At 41.8% G+C, this 18,574-nt stretch overlaps 1 protein-coding gene across 2 annotated transcripts in view; it reads right to left on the bottom strand.

Moving 5' to 3' along the window:
• The window catches only part of LOC143038031 (C2 domain-containing protein 5), a 212,490-nt gene that overhangs the window by 181,149 nt on the left and 12,767 nt on the right, over positions 1-18,574 (bottom strand). For both annotated transcript variants that reach the window (XM_076206886.1, XM_076206887.1), the window contains exon 3: positions 838-1,021. In XM_076206886.1, coding sequence (XP_076063001.1) covers positions 838-1,021 — 184 coding nt within the window. The remainder of the gene's footprint in view (positions 1-837; positions 1,022-18,574) is intronic.

Below are 18,574 nucleotides of genomic sequence, written 5' to 3' on the forward strand. Positions count from 1 at the left end.
GATCCTGCTACAAGTGCAGTGTCATCAGCAAACAACAGCTGGCTCACCTCCCACTTTTCTCCATTTTCTTTAACCATCTCCAATACCTGACCCACTACCCTTGCATTCACTTCTCGCACCACCCGATCCATGTATAAATTGAACAGCCAGGGCGACATAACACATCCACCTTTACCTCAAACCATTCACTCTCTCCATTTCTAATCCTAATGCAAGCTCTACTACTCTCATAAAAACTCTTGATTGCTCTTAACAGCTTTCCTCCCATCCCATATATCTGCAGTACCTCCCACAGTACTTTCCTGTCTACCCTGTCGTATGCCTTTTCAAGATCCATAAAAGCCCAAAAAAACATCCTTACCTTTTCCTATAGGTTTCTCACATATCTGTCTTACCACAAAAATCTGATCTACACATCCCCTACCTGTCCTAAACCCACACTGTTCCTCACCAATTACTCCCCTGTTCCTCTCCTAATCCTCTCAATCAAGACCTTCCCATAAGTCTTCCCAACTACACTCAACAAGCTGATCCCTCTGAAACTACTACACTCACACTTGTCCCCCTTTCCCTTGTAAAGCGGAACTATACAGGAACTCCTCCAGTCCTCCAGCACTCTACCCTCTCTTAAACAAACATTAAATAACCTCACCAGCCAGTCAACCATAACTGTACCTCTTTTCTTCAGACATTCTGCATGGCATCTAGTTACACATCCTTTATTTTAATCATATATGGTTGTCAGATCGTAACACATAAAATCACCAACATGTCAAACTAGTATACAGCAATTACTTACACCAACTAATCATTCTAAAGGCAGTGATACAAGCATACCTGATGTAGAAGTCTGTTGTGCAGGGTCATGAGGATGTCGCTGTGGCTGCTGTGTTGGTGCAGGAGGCAGCAATAGGGGATTAAGATCAACATAAACTTTGCCAATAGCATCATTAGCCGAGTACGTATCATGGTCCATCAGCCGAATTTGCAATGGTTCATCTTGGAGCTCTGAATCATCCACCTATGACATTAAAAGTGATTTCAAAATGTAAACCATCACTTCTGACAATATCACCTCTGGTATTGATGTACTGTATTCAATTACATTTACATCAACCTTTCTTTTTGGTGAGTCTAGGATACACTTTTAATAAAAAACAATAAATAATGAGATATGAGAATTTACATTGTGTGCAATTTTCATAAATATATGAATTGCAGCAAAGAAAAAACAAAAGAAAAGGAAGTTAGCTAAACAATGTTCACATCCTTAACAATGGCTGGCACCACTCAACTGTTTATGTATCCCAATACTGCATATTTCTTGGACCTGATGTGTTTATGAAACCTTTGTGTTTTTGTGCTTTTCCTATGCATCTCTTTCTTACTATTGCATTGTGAAGTGCTAATATATCATTTTTTGAGTACGGTGTGACAAAAGTGTGATATCTACTAATAACTGCCATGACTAGTAAGTGCCCTGCTTGTGGTAGTGCTGATGATAGCACCCTAGAGTGCTACATACTATAATGTTATGCAGTCACATACTACTACATACATACATATACCAAAGGCTTTTTTCCCCTTTACATGGGGGGTAGCCAAAAAGAAAAAGGCATAGAAACCACTCCCACCCATTCCATCCCCTACATATTCCACTACCCTCCACCCTCCTCCCTCCCTCTCATCTTGGCACCTCCTGGATGACGGGTCATCCCTGCATCCTATCCACTGCCCTGGGTCAGGAGCAGAGTCGCAAGACACAGCACATCCACAACAAATCCGCTTCATTAATTCGGCGACCCCCCCTCTCTGTTCCCTCATGCGGAAAAGGAGAAGACGGTAAGAAATCCTTTCGCGCTGCATCAAATTATTTCTCATACATACTTCCTCATCCACCATCCCCCACCCACTCTCCCTCATGCATCACTGCATCATCCATACACAACCCTTTTCCATTCACCCCTATCTTCTGTCCTCTCCATTCTTTCCTCAATAGACATTCCTCTCTTTTGTAATGCCCCTTTTACCACATCCATCCATCTCATCAGAGGACGCCCCCTCATATTCACTCCTTCCACCTCTGCCTTCCACACCTCTTTTACTAATCTTTCTTCACTCATTCTTTCCATGTGTCCAAACCATCCTAATACTCTTTCATCAACCCTATCTCCCAACTCCCTTTCCACCCCCGTTCTCCTCCTCACCTCATTTCTCAATCTATCTAGCCTAGTAACCCCTATCATACTTCTCAGACATTTCATCTCAAACACATTCAAACTCCATCTCTCTTCCTCTCTTATGTTCCACATTTCTGCCCCGTACAGTGCTGTTGGCACAATCACTCCTTCATATAACCTCCTCTTAGCATCCATTCCCAGATGTCTATTTTTCATTACACTTTTTAACCCACCAAGGCATTTACTTGCTTCTCTCAATCTACACTCTACCTCAAACCCCACTCCTGCCTTTCCTGCCACATTTGCACCCAAATATCTAAAACTATCCACTTCCCCCAGTTTCTCTCCTTTAATGCTCATTTCCAGACTGCTGTCACTCTCTCCCGTTGTACCTTACTTTTGTCCACATTTATCTTCAGCTTCCTTCTTTCACACACCTTCTCAAACTCTGTCACTAACTTCCTCAATCCCTCCTCTGATCCTGCTACAAACGCAGTGTTATCAGCAAGCAACAATTGGTTCACCTCCCACTTTTCTCCATTTTCTTTAACCATCTCCAATACCTGACCCACTACCCTTGCATTCACCTCTTGCACCACCCCATCCATGTATAGATTGAACAGCCAGGGTGACATAACACATCCCTAACGAAGTCCCACCTTTACCTCAAACCATTCACTCTCTCCATCTCTAATCCTAACACAAGCTCTACTACTCTCATAAAAACTCTTGACTGCTCTTAACAGCTTTCCTCCTATCCCATATATCTGCAGTACCTCCCACAGTGCCTTCCTGTCTACCCTGTCGTAAGCCTTTTCCAAATCCATAAAAGCCCAAAAAACATAAAATCTGATCTACACAACCCCTTCCTGTCCTAAAACCACACTGTTCCTCACCAAGTACTCCCTCTGTTCCTCTCCTAATCCTCTCAATCAAGACCCTCCCATAAGCCTTCCCAACTACACTAAACAAGCTAATCCCTCTGAAACTACTACACTCACACTTGTCCCCCTTTCCTTTGTAAAGCAAAATGATACAGGTACTCCTCCAGTCCTCCAGCAATCTACCCTCTCTTAAACAAACATTAAATTACCTCACCAACCAGTCCACCATAACTGTACCTCCTTTCTTCAGATATTCTACATGGCATCCATCCAATCCAGGTGCCTTACCTGCTCTCATCATCTTAACAGCTGCTTTCACTTCATCTTTCCTTATTTCTCCTCCATTTTCCTCACTCATCACTCTCATTTTCTTAGTGCTTCCCTCTGCAACTACCTTTCCCTCCCTATCCTCCTTCACATTTAGCAATTCCCTAAAATACTCTGCCCACCTTCCTCTCACTGCCTTCTCTTCCATTATCATCTCTCCATCTGCTCCTTTTACCTTTTCTTCTCTACTTGATTCGCCCCCTCTTCTTCTTTTAATTTCCTTCCAAAACATCTTTTTATTACTTTCATAAATTTCTGTCATACTCTTACCCCATGTCACATCTGCTCTCCTCTTTGCTTCCTTTATCTTATGCTTAACTTCCCTTCTCTTTACTTTGTACCTCTCATACAATTCCCTCGTCCTAATTTGTAGCCAATCTATGAAAGCCTGCTTCTTCTCTTCTACACCCTTCTTTGTTTCCTCATCCCACCACTCACTACCCTTCCATTTTCTCCCGCCCTCCTTGTTCCACACACCATCTTTACACACCTTATGACTCCCTCCTTGAACCATCCCCATTCCTCCTCCATTCCTAGTTCTACTCCATCTTTCACTCCCATTCCTCTCTCAGCTTTTTCTTATACTCATTCTCCTTTTCTTTCTCATTTAAGCAGTTCACTCTAAGTACCTCCCTACCTTCTGCCCTTTTCCTCTTTCACCACCTATTCTCCACTCTTATTTACCTTCCACCAGAAAATGATCTGATATCCCCCACTCTCTCCCCTTAGCACATGTACATCCTTAACTCTTCCTACCATACTCCTCGTCATCACTATATAGTCCATTAACACTCTATCTGACACCTTTCCATCCAACACCCTCTCCCATGTGTATTTATGCTTGACTTTCTTCTTAAACACTGTATTTGCTATCATCAACTCTCAAGACACATCACCACGATTTCTACCTTGAAATCCATACTTCCCATTCACTCTGTCTATTGGTTCATTTCCTACCCTAGCATTAAGGTCTCCTAATAGAACTACAAAGACATTTCTCCCTAATCCCTCTATGCACTCATATAAATCTATCCAAAAAGCCTCCCTTTCCTCTACATTCTTTTCACTACAAGGTCCATATGCACTTACAAAAACCCACATCTCCTTTCCCAGCTTCACCTTCATCCACATCAGCCTTGAAGAAACCTCCTTCCACTCCACTACACACTTACCTATCTCTTCACTTACTAGTATAGCCACCCCTTCTTTCCCTCGTCCCCTCTTCACTCCTGAGAACCTCCCAGCTACACTCCCAAACTCACACTCACCCCTCCTTTTCATTTTAGTTTCACTCAAAGCCACCACATCCATCTTTCTTCTGACAAACATACTGCCTATCTCTTCCCTTTTACTCTCATCTGTACCCCATCCACGCACATTAAAAGACCCAAACCTTAGGGTACTGGTTGGAAAACTCCCACACCCTCTTATGCCTTTACTTTTTTTAGGAATGTCCCCTTTGGCGCTACAGGTAGTGGGACTCCTAATCCCATCCCCTGTCCTGTTTTTTGTCGCCTCTTACGACTCAAGTGGGAAGACTTGGTGATAGTATTCTTTTCCCCCACCACAGGGTAGGCAAAAAAAGGAAATGAGTATTCAGAGAAATGGTACAGGATATTTACATTAACCTTTTCAATACGAGTCAAATTCTCACGGGCAGTACTGGCTACCAGATGTATGATGATTCTATGATGTATCACAATACTTGCATTATAAAGTTACAGCTGTATTACTCATTCTCTTTCACTCTGAATATTAAACAAATGTGATAAAGCCAGTTCACAGAATATGGGGGTCACTCAGCTACAACTACAAATTAAAATAATCAAGAAGCCAATGCCAACATCCTTGTATACCCACTCGCCCCTTATGATGCCTATGTAGGCATCATTGTATGGAAGGGATTGATTCTCAAGCACTAAAAAGATTTAGTGATTTTCACAATATGCAAGTTTTCATGGCACTGTACAGTACTTGTCAAAAGTATGTGGCACCTACTCCTTGTGGATGCATATTGATGACAAAAAGAAGGCATTTTCTGAGGTGAAATTATGTAGATAGAATGTATCTGGCAACCCCATGCTGTCATGCTGGGCTATCAGAGTACAATGTGAGGGGGAAGCCAGCCCATCACTCCCACACTGCAGTAGGAAGAGTTAGAACCCCCTCTCTTTGTGACCATGCCTTTTTTCATACTGGTTTTCATTTCCCTAGGGTCTGTATCATCATCATGGCTCCTACAAAGAAATTAACTAAAGAAATAATTGCCCAAGTCATTGGACTAAAGAAGGCAGGCCATGGAACTAAAGAAATCAGTGAAATGTTGAGAGTGGTCAAGTCCATTATCAAGAGATAAATGGTGCAATTTCAGGAGGGAGGAAGGCTCGAGATACCATCCCAGTAACCTGATGCAGAGGGTCCTAAGAAGACTTCTCCTTCAGAAGTTTTGTTTTTGTTAGGGGTTTGACCCTAAAGAATCCTTTATGATGCTCAAAACCCTTGGAGAAGTCTTCTTAGGACACACTATCCTAGGTTTCTGGGATGGTATCTCCAGCCCTCCTCTCTCCTGAAATTGCACCATATGTCTCTATACTTTGAACTTGGCCATCTTCAACATTTCACCAATTTCTTTAGTTCCATGACCTGCCTTCTTTCATCCAATGACTTGGACAATCATTTCTTTAGTTAATTTCTTTGTAGGAGCCACGGTAATGATATCTAGGGAAATGAAGAAAACCAGTGTGAAAAAAGGCAAGTTCCCAAAGAAAGGGATTACCTGTAAATGCTCTTCCTACTGCAGTGTGGGAGCGACTGACTGGGTTCTCCCTCATGTTCCCTCTGTTGGCCCAGTGTGACAGCAGGGGATTGCCAGATGTATTCTATCTACATAATTTCACCTCAGAAAATGCCTCCCTCTTTTCATCATCAATATGTGTCCGCAAGGGGTAGGTGCCACATACTTTTGAGTACTGTACATTAAATGCATGTTGATATTTAGCTGGTATTTCAAGATATAAGGATTATCCAGATATATTTTTACATATATATAAGTACAGTCGAACCTCGAAAGCCCGGACTAATTCGGGGAAAGGGTGGTCCGGTCATGCCAAACGTCCGGTCATCGAAAATATTGCCCTAACACCCGTAGATTTTCATAGCTGTATACGTATAGGTAATGTATGATATGGCATAGAAACACATAAGAATAATACTCTAACACTGTAATAATAACAATACTGTAATAATAATGCTATAATACTAATAATTATGTAATAATAACTGTAATACAGGCATGTAAATGTACTGTATATAAAGTGTACTGTACTGTATTTTTTATTACGTACACTGTAAATATCGGAAGGTAGGCACGCGGGACAGTGGTGGCGGCCAGGGTTGCCACATTTTCTACACTGCCGTGTAGAATGGGAGTGTTGCCATACCGGGGCAAACATTTTTCTCGGGCGTGTGCAGACTTTCATAGCAAGATATACTTGACAAACTTTGACAAAATGCTGGTTCTAGTTTTTTATTCTTGAATGTATATAAGGCTCCCATGCCCTAACATATTCAGTAAGATATAATTTTTTTTTTTTTTATCGCTATAAGCTGAAACTTTAGCGTATTTTTTTTTCGACACGGTAAAAACGTATCTTTTGGGGTATAATATTTTATAAGTAACACAATTACCAATAAGTCATATTTTGATGTACCATTTATTATTTGATAACTAGTTCTATGATTTTTAAACAAAAGTTTGAGTTTTTGAACGTTTTTAACAGCCCACTGATATGTAGAAAAAAATTCCTCATGTCCTTGTGCAGTTGCCACATGCCGCTATTTTACTATGTTTTGATACAAAATTCTACGAAATGGCAGCCCTGGTGGCGGCTTGACTGGGCCGGGTTTGAGTACACGTGTACGGCCGTCGCTGCCACCTACCAGACAAATAGAGAACTTTGCTTGAAAAGTCCACCCTTTGTTCATTTCGACCGGTCATACGAGGATCCAGGCATTCGGGGTCCGGGCTTTCGAGGTTCGACTGTACTATGAAAAATAATAATAATCCTGCATGTGTTTACAACAGCAGGGACTATACTCTTTTCCTACAAGGTCATTTCTTTTTTCTAGCCCCTGAGAAATAGACCAGTGATGGCCCATTTGCCTTGCCATTAAGGGGGTACGCGACACCTGGGGGGGGGGGGTAAATTTGGTCAAGATATGGCATTTCTCAAAACTGTGTTCAAAATGTTCGTATACCATTTAGAAATAAATCCCGACAAATAATTTTCCAGCCGCGCGCAATTTAAAGGTCTTGGGTGAGGTTTAAAGGGACAGAGTTAAAGGCACAACCCACACCAGAGGGAGGCGTGCCACTTAGGACCTTCAGGCGCAGCGAATAACGTTGAAATTTGATTGAATTTACGCTCGCCCAGTGCTTCAACGGCCAGTACGATGGTGGAGGGGAAGGGCGGAAGGTGGAGGGAGAAGTTTTGCCAACATTGAGCGAAGCTAAGCGTCAGTTACCGGCTAGCTCTGAAAGAAAAAATGCGCATGTCTCATGAGCTCTCATTGCAATCTATTACTTTAGCTAGTACATATTACTCTTTAGTACAGACATCATGGGTAGCAAAAAGAACAAAAGAACATCCACAATGACAAAAAACAGCAGTCAAAGACAGCTAGCCAAGACTTCACCACCTCTCACTCCACCACTGCCCTCACCTGCACCTCTGTGACAGTGACAGAGGTAAAGGACAACATTAGACTAAACAATTCAAAGAGGAAGATTAAATCGAAAGAAGAAAGCAAGAGGAAAAAGATCAAGGCTATGCAGGAAGAAGAGAGAAGAAGGGACATCATATGATGCTGGAAGGGGTGCCCTACCAACATACATTGGTGAGGGGAATCTGATGAGGAAAGAGAAGGCGCCCACTGCTGGAAAATAAACCTCTTTACAATGATTTAGATACCCTGAAGACCCCCAGCAGTGAGGTTTCATATGAAGAAACCGCCAAAGGTGCAAAAAAGCAAATTATATGATGGTGTCGTCTGTGCATCGTCACTACTGTGATATACTTATACTTTAGTTTTTCAGTATTTAAAGTACTTATAATTAAAATATGTTGATGATTTTTACTGTACTTACTCATTATATAATAAGAATTAAGCCATGAAAAAATCAGTCAAATTGGTGAAACTATAAGCAAGGTACAGATATATTTATATTTCAAGTTGCCATATCTCCGTTCGATATTTTTTTTACTTTTTTTTTTAATCATAAAAAATATAAAATACATCAGATTTAGATGAAACTTACAGGGAATATTACTTTTAGTAACTGCTAGGGCCGATCATTCGAATATTTTGAATAGGATGAAAGAGTTCGGAGTAATAATGGAAACAAGACCAAATTTTTTTTATTTTTCACGATTTTTGCCGGACATTAAAATTGAAATGCCTGTATGCAAAAGTATAAAGGAAATTGTTCAATTACTCAATGACCGGCCCTAGGTGTGCCTACTGACTAATCATAGCCAAAATATAAAACAAATTGGTCCACGTATTATGGTGCTGTGCACTTTTAAATGTCGCTACTGGTATACGTACATGTGTACATACATCATTCTGTTTCACCTAAAATGTAGGCAACATGGATACCTATTTACCTGAGAAGTTTCAGCTCTTTACTCTAAATAGTTTAGAAAATGACCTCCAGGTGTCGCGTACCCCCTTAATCCATGAGGGAGCAACACTGGGTACCTGCAAGTGGTGGTCCTGTGAGATGGACATCAAAGGGAATTGTCTCCCTGCTACCCATCTTCAAAACCCATCAACACTCTTACTTCCATCTGGAGATGCAGCCCTGAGGGGCTGACATGTGATCTCAGGACTAAGTCCAAGATCTTTCTCTATTAATTTTGAATGCATTGTTTCCATTTTTCATATGAGAGGTGACAATCAGCATGTTTTCTTGTTACTACTATAGACTGGTAACAAAGAAAGTCACCCTAATAAAATAGACAGTAGTTCAATGTTTCTTCCTTGAAAATTCTATGGGAGGATCCAAGGAGTGTTGCCAGCCAGTGTGAGGCTGCAGGTTTCCAGTCAGTGAAATTTGAGGCATCAATTAACATTATTTACATGTTCTGCCTGGAAAGTATCCAGCCATTTACAATTTCAAGAAATGCTTCTACATACACATACATATACCAAAGGCTTTTTCCCCCTTACACGGGGGGTAGCCAAAAAGAAAAAGGCATAGAAATCACTCCCACCCATTTCATTTCCCACAAGAGAACACGCATGTGAACTGCAAAGTGTGAACCAAGCGGTCATACTGCCAACTCATGCTCACCTCTACCACGGAGATATCACATTCCAACATGCCTCTCTCTGTTTATCCCATTAATGTGCTATTTGATTTTTACTCTATATAGGATATATTCCGCTCCCCTCCACCCTCCTCCCTCCCTCCTATCTTGGCACCTCCTGGATGACGGGTTATCCCTGCATCCTGTCCACTGCCCTGGGTCAGAAGCAGTGTCGCAAGACACAGCACATCCACAGCAAGGCCGCTTCATTAATTCGGCTACCCACCCTCTCTGTCCCCTCATGCAGAAAAGGAGAAGACGGGGAGAAATCCCTTCGGGCTGCATCAAATTTTTTTCATACATACTTCCTCACCCCCCACCCACTCCCCCTCATGCATTACAGCCTCATCTATACACAACCCTTCTCCATTCTCCCCTATCTTCTGTCCTCTCCCGTCCTTCCTCAACAGACATTCCTCTCTTTTGTAAAGCCCCTTTCACCCCATCCATCCATCTCATCAGAGGACGCCCCCTCACATTCACTCCTTCCACCTCCGCCTTCCACACTTCTTTTACTAATCTTTCTTCACTCATTCTTTCCATATGTCCAAACCATCCTAATACTCTTTCATCAACCCTATCTCCCAGTTCCCTTTCCACCCCTGTTCTCCTCCTCACCTTCTCATTTCTCACTCTATCTAGCCTAGTAACCCCTATCATACTTCTCAGACATTTCATCTCAAACACATTCAAACTCCTCTCTTCCTCTCTCATGTTCCATGTTTCTGCCCTGTACATTGCTGTTGGCACAATCGCTCCTTCATATAACCTCCTCTTAGCATCCATTCCCAGATGTCTATTTCTCATTACACTTTTTAATCCATCAAGGCATTTACTCGCTTCTCTCAATCTACATTCTACCTCCACCCCCACTCCTCCCTTTCCTGTCACATTCGTACCCAAGTATCTAAAACTATCCACTTCCTCTAGTTTCTCACCCTTAATGCTCACTTCCAGCCTACTGTCACTCTCTCCCCTTGTACATCTCATCACCTTACTTTTGCCCACATTAATCTTCAGCTTCCTTCTTTCACACACCTTCTCAAACTCTGTCACTAACTTCCTCAATCCCTCCTCTGATCCTGCTACAAGTGCAGTGTCGTCAGCAAACAACAGCTGGCTCACCTCCCACTTTTCTCCATTTTCTTTAATCATCTCCAACCCCTGACCCACTACCCTTGCATTCACCTCTCGCACTACCCCATCCATGTAAAGATTGAACAGCCAGGGCGACATAACACATCCCTGACGAAGTCCCACCTTTACCTCAAACCATTCACTCTCTCCATTTCTAATCCTAACGCAAGCTCTACTACCGTATTTTCCGGCGTATAGTGCGCGACTTTTTTCCGTTGGAAGGGCCTAAAAATGGGGGGTGCCCGTTATCCGGTGGTGTGCATTATCTACGGCCTACAGTAAAAATTCTGCGGCTGTGTGTGTGATTTTTTTTCACAACAACGTGACGATGTTGGCAGTCACAAAGTCGGGATGGCACACTTCTCCGTGACGTTCCGTGAGAACATGAAGAACAGCCATGGTGACATGAAAGAATACGCCAGCATGGGCTACCGTATATAAATATTTGGTATAGGTAGGTATCTATCGAATCTTATTTTTCATGTTTAAATAGGCCTAAACACCATGAAACATGATCAATATTCATGATATTTGCCCATGTTCACAGCATCCTAGTTTGAATTTTTAGGTTGGCTTTGTTGCTTCACTTTAGGTATGGTACAAATTCCGTTGCGGCTGTTCATAAACTCGTGTCAAACACCTGACTACAACACCCTCTTTCGGGAGTTATATTAACTAAACGTCACCTCGATGAGACTCTCCTATTTTACCACTGTCATTGCAGGTTCAAAGCTAAAACGAAACAGTCTGTAGTTTGTTTCAGTATTAAAAAAAAAATGGTAAAGACAAATTATTTCCTCATGATATAAAATGAACATTTTCTGTAAAAATCCCGAAATAAATCTGTATATTTTACTTTCAATAAACTTTTTTTAGATCATATTTCCTACAAACTATTTAAGCTACAAAGTAATAAGGGACCAACGCACAACATGAGTCATATACCGGTACATGTAGTTCCGACTTTTTCTTAGTTGTGTCCTGATTGATGCCTAAACTGACACTTAATTTAGTGACAAATCAACAGATTTCCCAGCGGTGGCTCTAGCCAATGAAAAATACTTCTCCATGTAACCTCGTTCACATGATATAAATACCGAGGTAAAACTGCGTTATAGACAAATGCGATCGGGCATGCGCGTTATACGTCGGTGCGTGCTATCTGTGTACTGAGATAATGAAGTGCATGGGTGCGCATTATAACCCGATGCGCATTTTAAGCCGGAAAATACGGTACTCTCATAAAAACTCTTGATTGCTCTTAACAGCTTTCCCCCTATCCCATATATCTGCAGTAACTCCCACAGTGCCTTCCTGTCTACCCTGTCGTAAGCCTTTTCCAGATCCATAAAAGCCCAAAAAACATCCTTACCTTTTCCTATAGCTTTCTCACATATCTGCCTTACCACAAAAATCTGATCTACACATCCCCTACCTGTCCTAAACCCACACTGTTCCTCACCAATTACTCCCTCTGTTCCTCTCCTAATCCTCTCAATCAAGACCCTCCCATAAGCCTTCCCAACTACACTTAACAAGCTGATCCCTTTGAAACTACTACACTCACACTTGTCCCCCTTTCCTTTGTAAAGCAGAACTATACAGGCACTCCTCCAGTCCTCTGGCACTCTACCCTCTCTTAAACAAACATTAAATAACCTCACCAACCAGTCCACCATCACTGTACCTTTCTTCAGACATTCTGCATGGCATCCATCCAATCCAGGTGCCTTACCTGATCTCATCATCTTAACGGCTGCTTTCACTTCATCCTTCCCTATTTCTCCTCCATTTTCCTCACTCATCACTCTTAGCGCTTCCCTCTACAACTACCTTTCCCTCCCTATCCTCCTTCACATTTAGCAACTCCCTAAAATACTCTGCCCACCTTCCTCTCACTGCCTTCTCTTCCATTATCATCTCTCCATCTGCACCTTTTACCTTTTCTTCTCTACTTGATTCGCCTCCTCTTCCTCTTTTAATTTCCTTCCAAAACATCTTTTTATTACTTTCAATATTTTCTGGCATACTCTTTCCCCATTTCACATCTGCTCTCCTCTTTGCTTCCTTTATCTTATGCTTAACTTCCTTTCTCTTTATTTTGTACCTCTCATATAATTCCCTCATCCTAATTTGTAGCCACTCTATGAATGCCTGCTTCTTCTCTTTTACACCCTTCTTTGCTTCCTCATCCCACCACTCACTACCCTTCCTTCTATTTCCTCCTGCCCTCCTTGTTCCACACACCATCTTTGCACACCTTATGACTCCCTCCTTGAACCATCCCCATTCCTCTTCCACTCCTAGTTCTACTCTATCCTTTACTCTCTCCCACTCTTCTCTCAACTTCTTCTTATACTCATTCTCCTTTTTTTTCCTCATTTAAGCAGTTCACTCTAAGTACCTCCCTACCTTCTGCCCTTTTCCTCTTTCTCCACCTATTCTCCACTCTCAATTTACCTTCCACCAGGAAATGATCTGATATTCCCCCACTCTCTCCCCTTAGAACATGTACATCCTTAACTCTTCCTACCATACTCCTGGTCACCACTATATAGTCCATTAACGCTCTATCTGCCACCCTTCCATCCACCACCCTCTCCCATGTGTACTTATGCTTGACTTTCTTCCGAAACACTGTATTTGCTATCATCAACTCTCTTTCAAGACACATCTCCACCATCAATTCTCCACTACGATTTTTTACCTGGAACTCCATACTTCCCATTCACTCCGTCAATTTGTTCATTTCCTACCCTAGCATTTAGGTCTCCCAATACAACTACATTGACATTTCTCCCTAATCCCTCTATGCACTCATTTATATCTACCCAAAAAGCCTCCCTTTCCTCTACGCTCTTTTCACTACCAGGCCCATACACACTTACAAAAACCCACATCTCCTTTCCCAGCTTCACCTTCATCCACATCAACCTTGATGACACCTCCTTCCACTCCACTACCCACTTACTTATCTCTTCACTTACTAGTATAGCCACCCCTTCTTTCCCTCGTCCCCTCTTCACTCCTGAGTACCTCCCTGCTACACTTCCAAACTCACAGTTGCCCTTTCCTTTCATTTTAGTTTCACTCAAAGCCAGTACATCCATCTTTCTTCTCACAAACATACTGCCTATCTCTTCCCTTTTACTCTCATCTGTACCACATCCACGCACATTAAAAGACCCAAACCTTAGGGTACTGGTTGGAAAGCTCCCAGACCCTCTTATGCCTTTACTTTCTTTTTTAGGAATATCCCCTTTTGGAGCTAAAGGTAGTACATACATACATACATATACCAAGGCTTTTTCCCCCTTACAAGGGGGGTAGCCAAAAAGAAAAAGGCACAAAATCAATCCCACCCATTCCACCCCTGAATACACTCTACACCCCTCCACCCTCCCTCTTATCTTAGCACCTCCTGAATGACGGGTCATCCCTGCACCTTGTCCACTGCCCTGGGTCAGAAGCAGTGTCGCAAGACACAGCACATCCACAGCAAGGCCGCTTCATTAAATCGGCGACCCCCCCCTCTCCGTCCCCCCATTGCATAAAATGAGAGGACTCCTAATCCCATCCCCCGTCCCTTTTTTGTCGCCTTTTAGGACTCAAGTGGAAATGCTTGGTGGCAGTATTCTTTTGCCCCCATCACAGGGTAGGTAGGCGAAAAAAGGAAATGAATATTCAGAGAAATGGTACAGGACAGTAACAAGGGGTTAGGGGACAGCATAACAGAGGGACAGTCGTAGTATAAAAGTGTCATCATTTCTCTATGTTCAGAGTTTTCCTCTATCACAGACAAAATGATGTGTGGCTCTGCTCCGTAGGGGTGCCTCATAGACCCTAAAGTATCAACTTTAGGACAATGGTGCCCTACTGTTCTTCAAAGTAGTCTCCTTTGGACCTCATATGCTTCTCCCAGCATCCCTTCCAAGTTTCAAAACATTTTGCAAAGTCCTTTTTTGGGATCTTCATCAACTGGCTTGTTACATTCTTCTTAATTTCATCTATGGACTGAAATCTTCTTCCTTTTAACAGTGATTTTAGCTTTGGGAAAATCCAGAAATCACAGGGAGCTAGATCTGGGCTGTAGGGGGGCTGAATGAGCTGGGTGATGGAATGTTTTGCCAAAATCCCTGCACAACATGTGAAGAATGGGCGGGTACATTATCAAGATGAAGGATCCAGTCAAGATGAAGGATCCAGTCTTCACTAGCCCACAGCTGTGGCCGTTTTCTTCTCACTGCATCCCTCAGACATTGAAGAATTTCAATGTAATACTCCTTTGTTATTGTTTGGGCTTGAGGAGCATACTCATGGTGGACAACAACCTTATAATAAAAAAAATAAAAATAAAAAAATGTCACCATAACTTTGACTTTGCTTCAACTTTGCCATGCCTTTTTCGGATGTGGAGATGCAGATGACTTCCACTGGCTATACTTTTGTTTCTGGGTTATAGCTGTAGACCCACAACCCATCTCTGGTTATTTCTTGTTTCATGAAATTTGAGTCATTTGTATCAGCTTGAAGCATGTCCTGTGAAGTTTTTGCACAAAATTCCTTCTGCTCATGGGTCAGGAGATGCAGGATGAATTTTGCCAGCACATGTGTCATGCCAAGATCTTCTGTCAAAATCTCAGAAACACTTGTCCATGGGATACCAAGATCATCTTCTAATTCTTGGACTGTCAATTGATGATTTTCATTGACTGCAATCTTCACACATTCAACATTTTTGGGTGTTCTGCTTGTTGAAGGCCTACCAGAACATGGATCACTTTCAACAGATTCTCAGCCTTCTCTGAAGCATTTATACCACATCTTTATCTGTGCTTCACTCATTGAATCATCATGGAATGCCATTTTATTCATTCGAATATTTTCTGCTCAGGAATATTCAAGTTTGCAACAAAATTTGACACAGACTCACTGATCTACTTGCTCAGTCATTGTCAATGCGACAGTAAAACGGTACACACCTTCACTCAACTGTGTTTGACCAGTAAATGAGTTGTCACATGGGACTATGGCTGCTCATGCATGTGGAGTAGGGTCTTCAGTTATTGTCCGCCAACTTTTGTTAGGATACTCCACTCCCATCCACCCCCTTCCTCCCTCTTATCTTGGCTCCTCCTGGGTGATGGGCCATCCCTGCATCTTGCCCACTGCCCTGGGTCAGAAGCAGTGTTGCAAGACACAGCACATCCATTGCAAGGCCACTTCATTAAATTGGCGACCCACCCTTCTCTGTCCCCTCATGCAAAAATGGAGAAGACAGGGAGAAATTTCTTTGGGTTGTGTCAATTTATTTTTCACAGATACTCAAGCACCCCCATCCCCCACCCACTCCCCCTCATGTATCACAGCATCATCCATGCACAACCATTCTCCATTCATCCCATCTTCTGTCCTCTCCTGTCCTTCCTCAACAGACATTTCCTCTTTCCCAATGCCCCTTTTACCCCATCCATCCATCTCATCCTTGGTTGCCCCCTCATGTTCACTCCTTCCACCTCTGCCCTCCACACTTCTTTTAATAATCTTTCTTCACTCATTCTTTCCATGTGTCCAAACCATCCCAATAATCTTTCATCAACCCTACTTCCCAATTCCCTTTTCAACCCTGTTCTCCTACTCACCTCATTTCTCACCCTATCCAGCCTAGTAACCCCTATCATACTTCTCCGGCACCTCATCTCAAATAATGTTTGCCATATATATAATGACATAGATGAAGGTCAGCAATGCTATATGAACTTCTTTGCAGATGATGTAAAGCTACTAAAGAAAGTAAGTACTGAGGAAGATTGTGAATCACTAAAAAATGGCCTGGACAAAATCTGGGAACGGAGTCAAAAGTGTGAAGTGAATTTCAACATCAAGAAATGTAATATAATGGAATTTGGAAAAAGTAAAAATATAATATCAGGACAATATAAAATTGGTACAAAGGAAGAGAAGAAAAGGTAAAATGTGCAGATGGAGAGATGAATCCCAAAGAAATCTATAGTTACATTAGAGATAAAAAGGTTGTTAGGAATCACATTGGTCCACTATTATCTGCTGACGGTCAATTTGAATATTCAAATTAATGAAGGAATGTGTAATATCTTAAATTATTATAGCTCGGTATTCGTAAACGAAACACCTCAAAGTGAACTCCAAACTGAAACCTGTGAAAAGTCTAGGGTAAATTTATTATGGTAAATATAACAAAAGAAAAAATTAAAAGGTGTATAGATAAACTCAAAGTTAATAAAACACCAGGGCCTGACGGTTGGCATCCAAGAATCTTAAAGGAAAAGAAAAATGAGATTGTTGTTCCATTAGAAATTATTTTCAAGAAATCACTCATCAAAAAAATTACCAAAAATTACCTGATACCAATGAAACTATGTATATCAAAATTCATCACAGTACAATAATTCAATACACTTAGTCTGCTCCATACAGAAACTCTTCTCTCTCACATTCTCACCTTCACTTATATGGTGTGTTGGGCAGTTGTTCTCTCAACCAAATGTACTGTGTTTTATGATAGCTCAGAGCACAATGACAGCAGCTAATCAGTGCACACAAAACAAGCTTGGCTGGGACAAGTGAGCTTGTGTACCCAAAAGGTGCAATCCACCAGCTACAGACAAAGTATGGCACAGAACACAAAAAGTGGCCAACTGGCATGCACAATGTGAGATATCTTGTGTACTGAAAAGAAGCAAGCCACCAGCAGCTAATCAGCAACCATCGAAGTTACTGCCTCGGAGCCCAAAGAAGAGCATGTCCACCTCTCCTAGTAGCTGCCTCTCTCACCATCTCCCCTGAACCACAATCACTGCTTAGAACCTCTTTCCACCTTCCCCAACTGTTGATCCATGGACACCCAGCAGTCTTCTTCACAAGCAAAACTACCAGTCTCTCTGCACCCAAAGCTACCAGTCATTCTACTCCACAAAATCTTCTTGGCACCCAACCCATCAAATCAACACATTCAAGCTGCAGTCCCATGGGCTGTGCATTTACCTAAGAGAATCAGCTCCCTGAGCCACATTTTCAACCTAAAAATAAAACTTTCCACCCCTTCAGTGACTGCTTCCTGACATGGTGTATTCATTTGTTTCCTTGTATACACAGATGCACTTCTAGAGAGAAAAGTTCTACTAGGAAAGAGGTTATAAGTGGAGTTCCACAAGGATCAGTATTGACTCCAATAATGTTCGCTATTTATGTGAATGACATGGATAAGGGTACGGAATGTTACAAGAGCTTTGCAGATGATGCAAAACTGTTAAAGAAAGCGAGTACTGAAACTGACTGTGACTCACTGCAGAGAAATCTGAACAGGGTTTGGGAATGGAGTCAGAGGTAGTAAGTAGACTTCAACATTAAGAAATGTAGCATAATGGAATTTGGAAAAAGTAAAAAATGGATATCATAACAATATAAAATTGTTGCAAAGGAAGTAAATATAAACAGATAAACAAAGTTGTCAGTGAAACCTATAACATGCTATGATCAATAAAAGTGGCTTTTACTTACTTGGATGAAGAAATGGTAAAAAAAATACTAGTCACACTGATAAGGCCAAAATTGGAGTGTGCAGTGACACTATAGTCACCCAGTACTAAAAAGAATACAAGGAAAATTGAGAGAATCGAGAGAACTACGAAGATGG

Source organism: Oratosquilla oratoria, chromosome 23 (genome assembly GCF_046742065.1).
Source record: "Oratosquilla oratoria isolate Oo_2021 chromosome 23, ASM4674206v1, whole genome shotgun sequence".
NCBI classification, from domain to species: Eukaryota; Metazoa; Arthropoda; class Malacostraca; order Stomatopoda; family Squillidae; genus Oratosquilla; species Oratosquilla oratoria.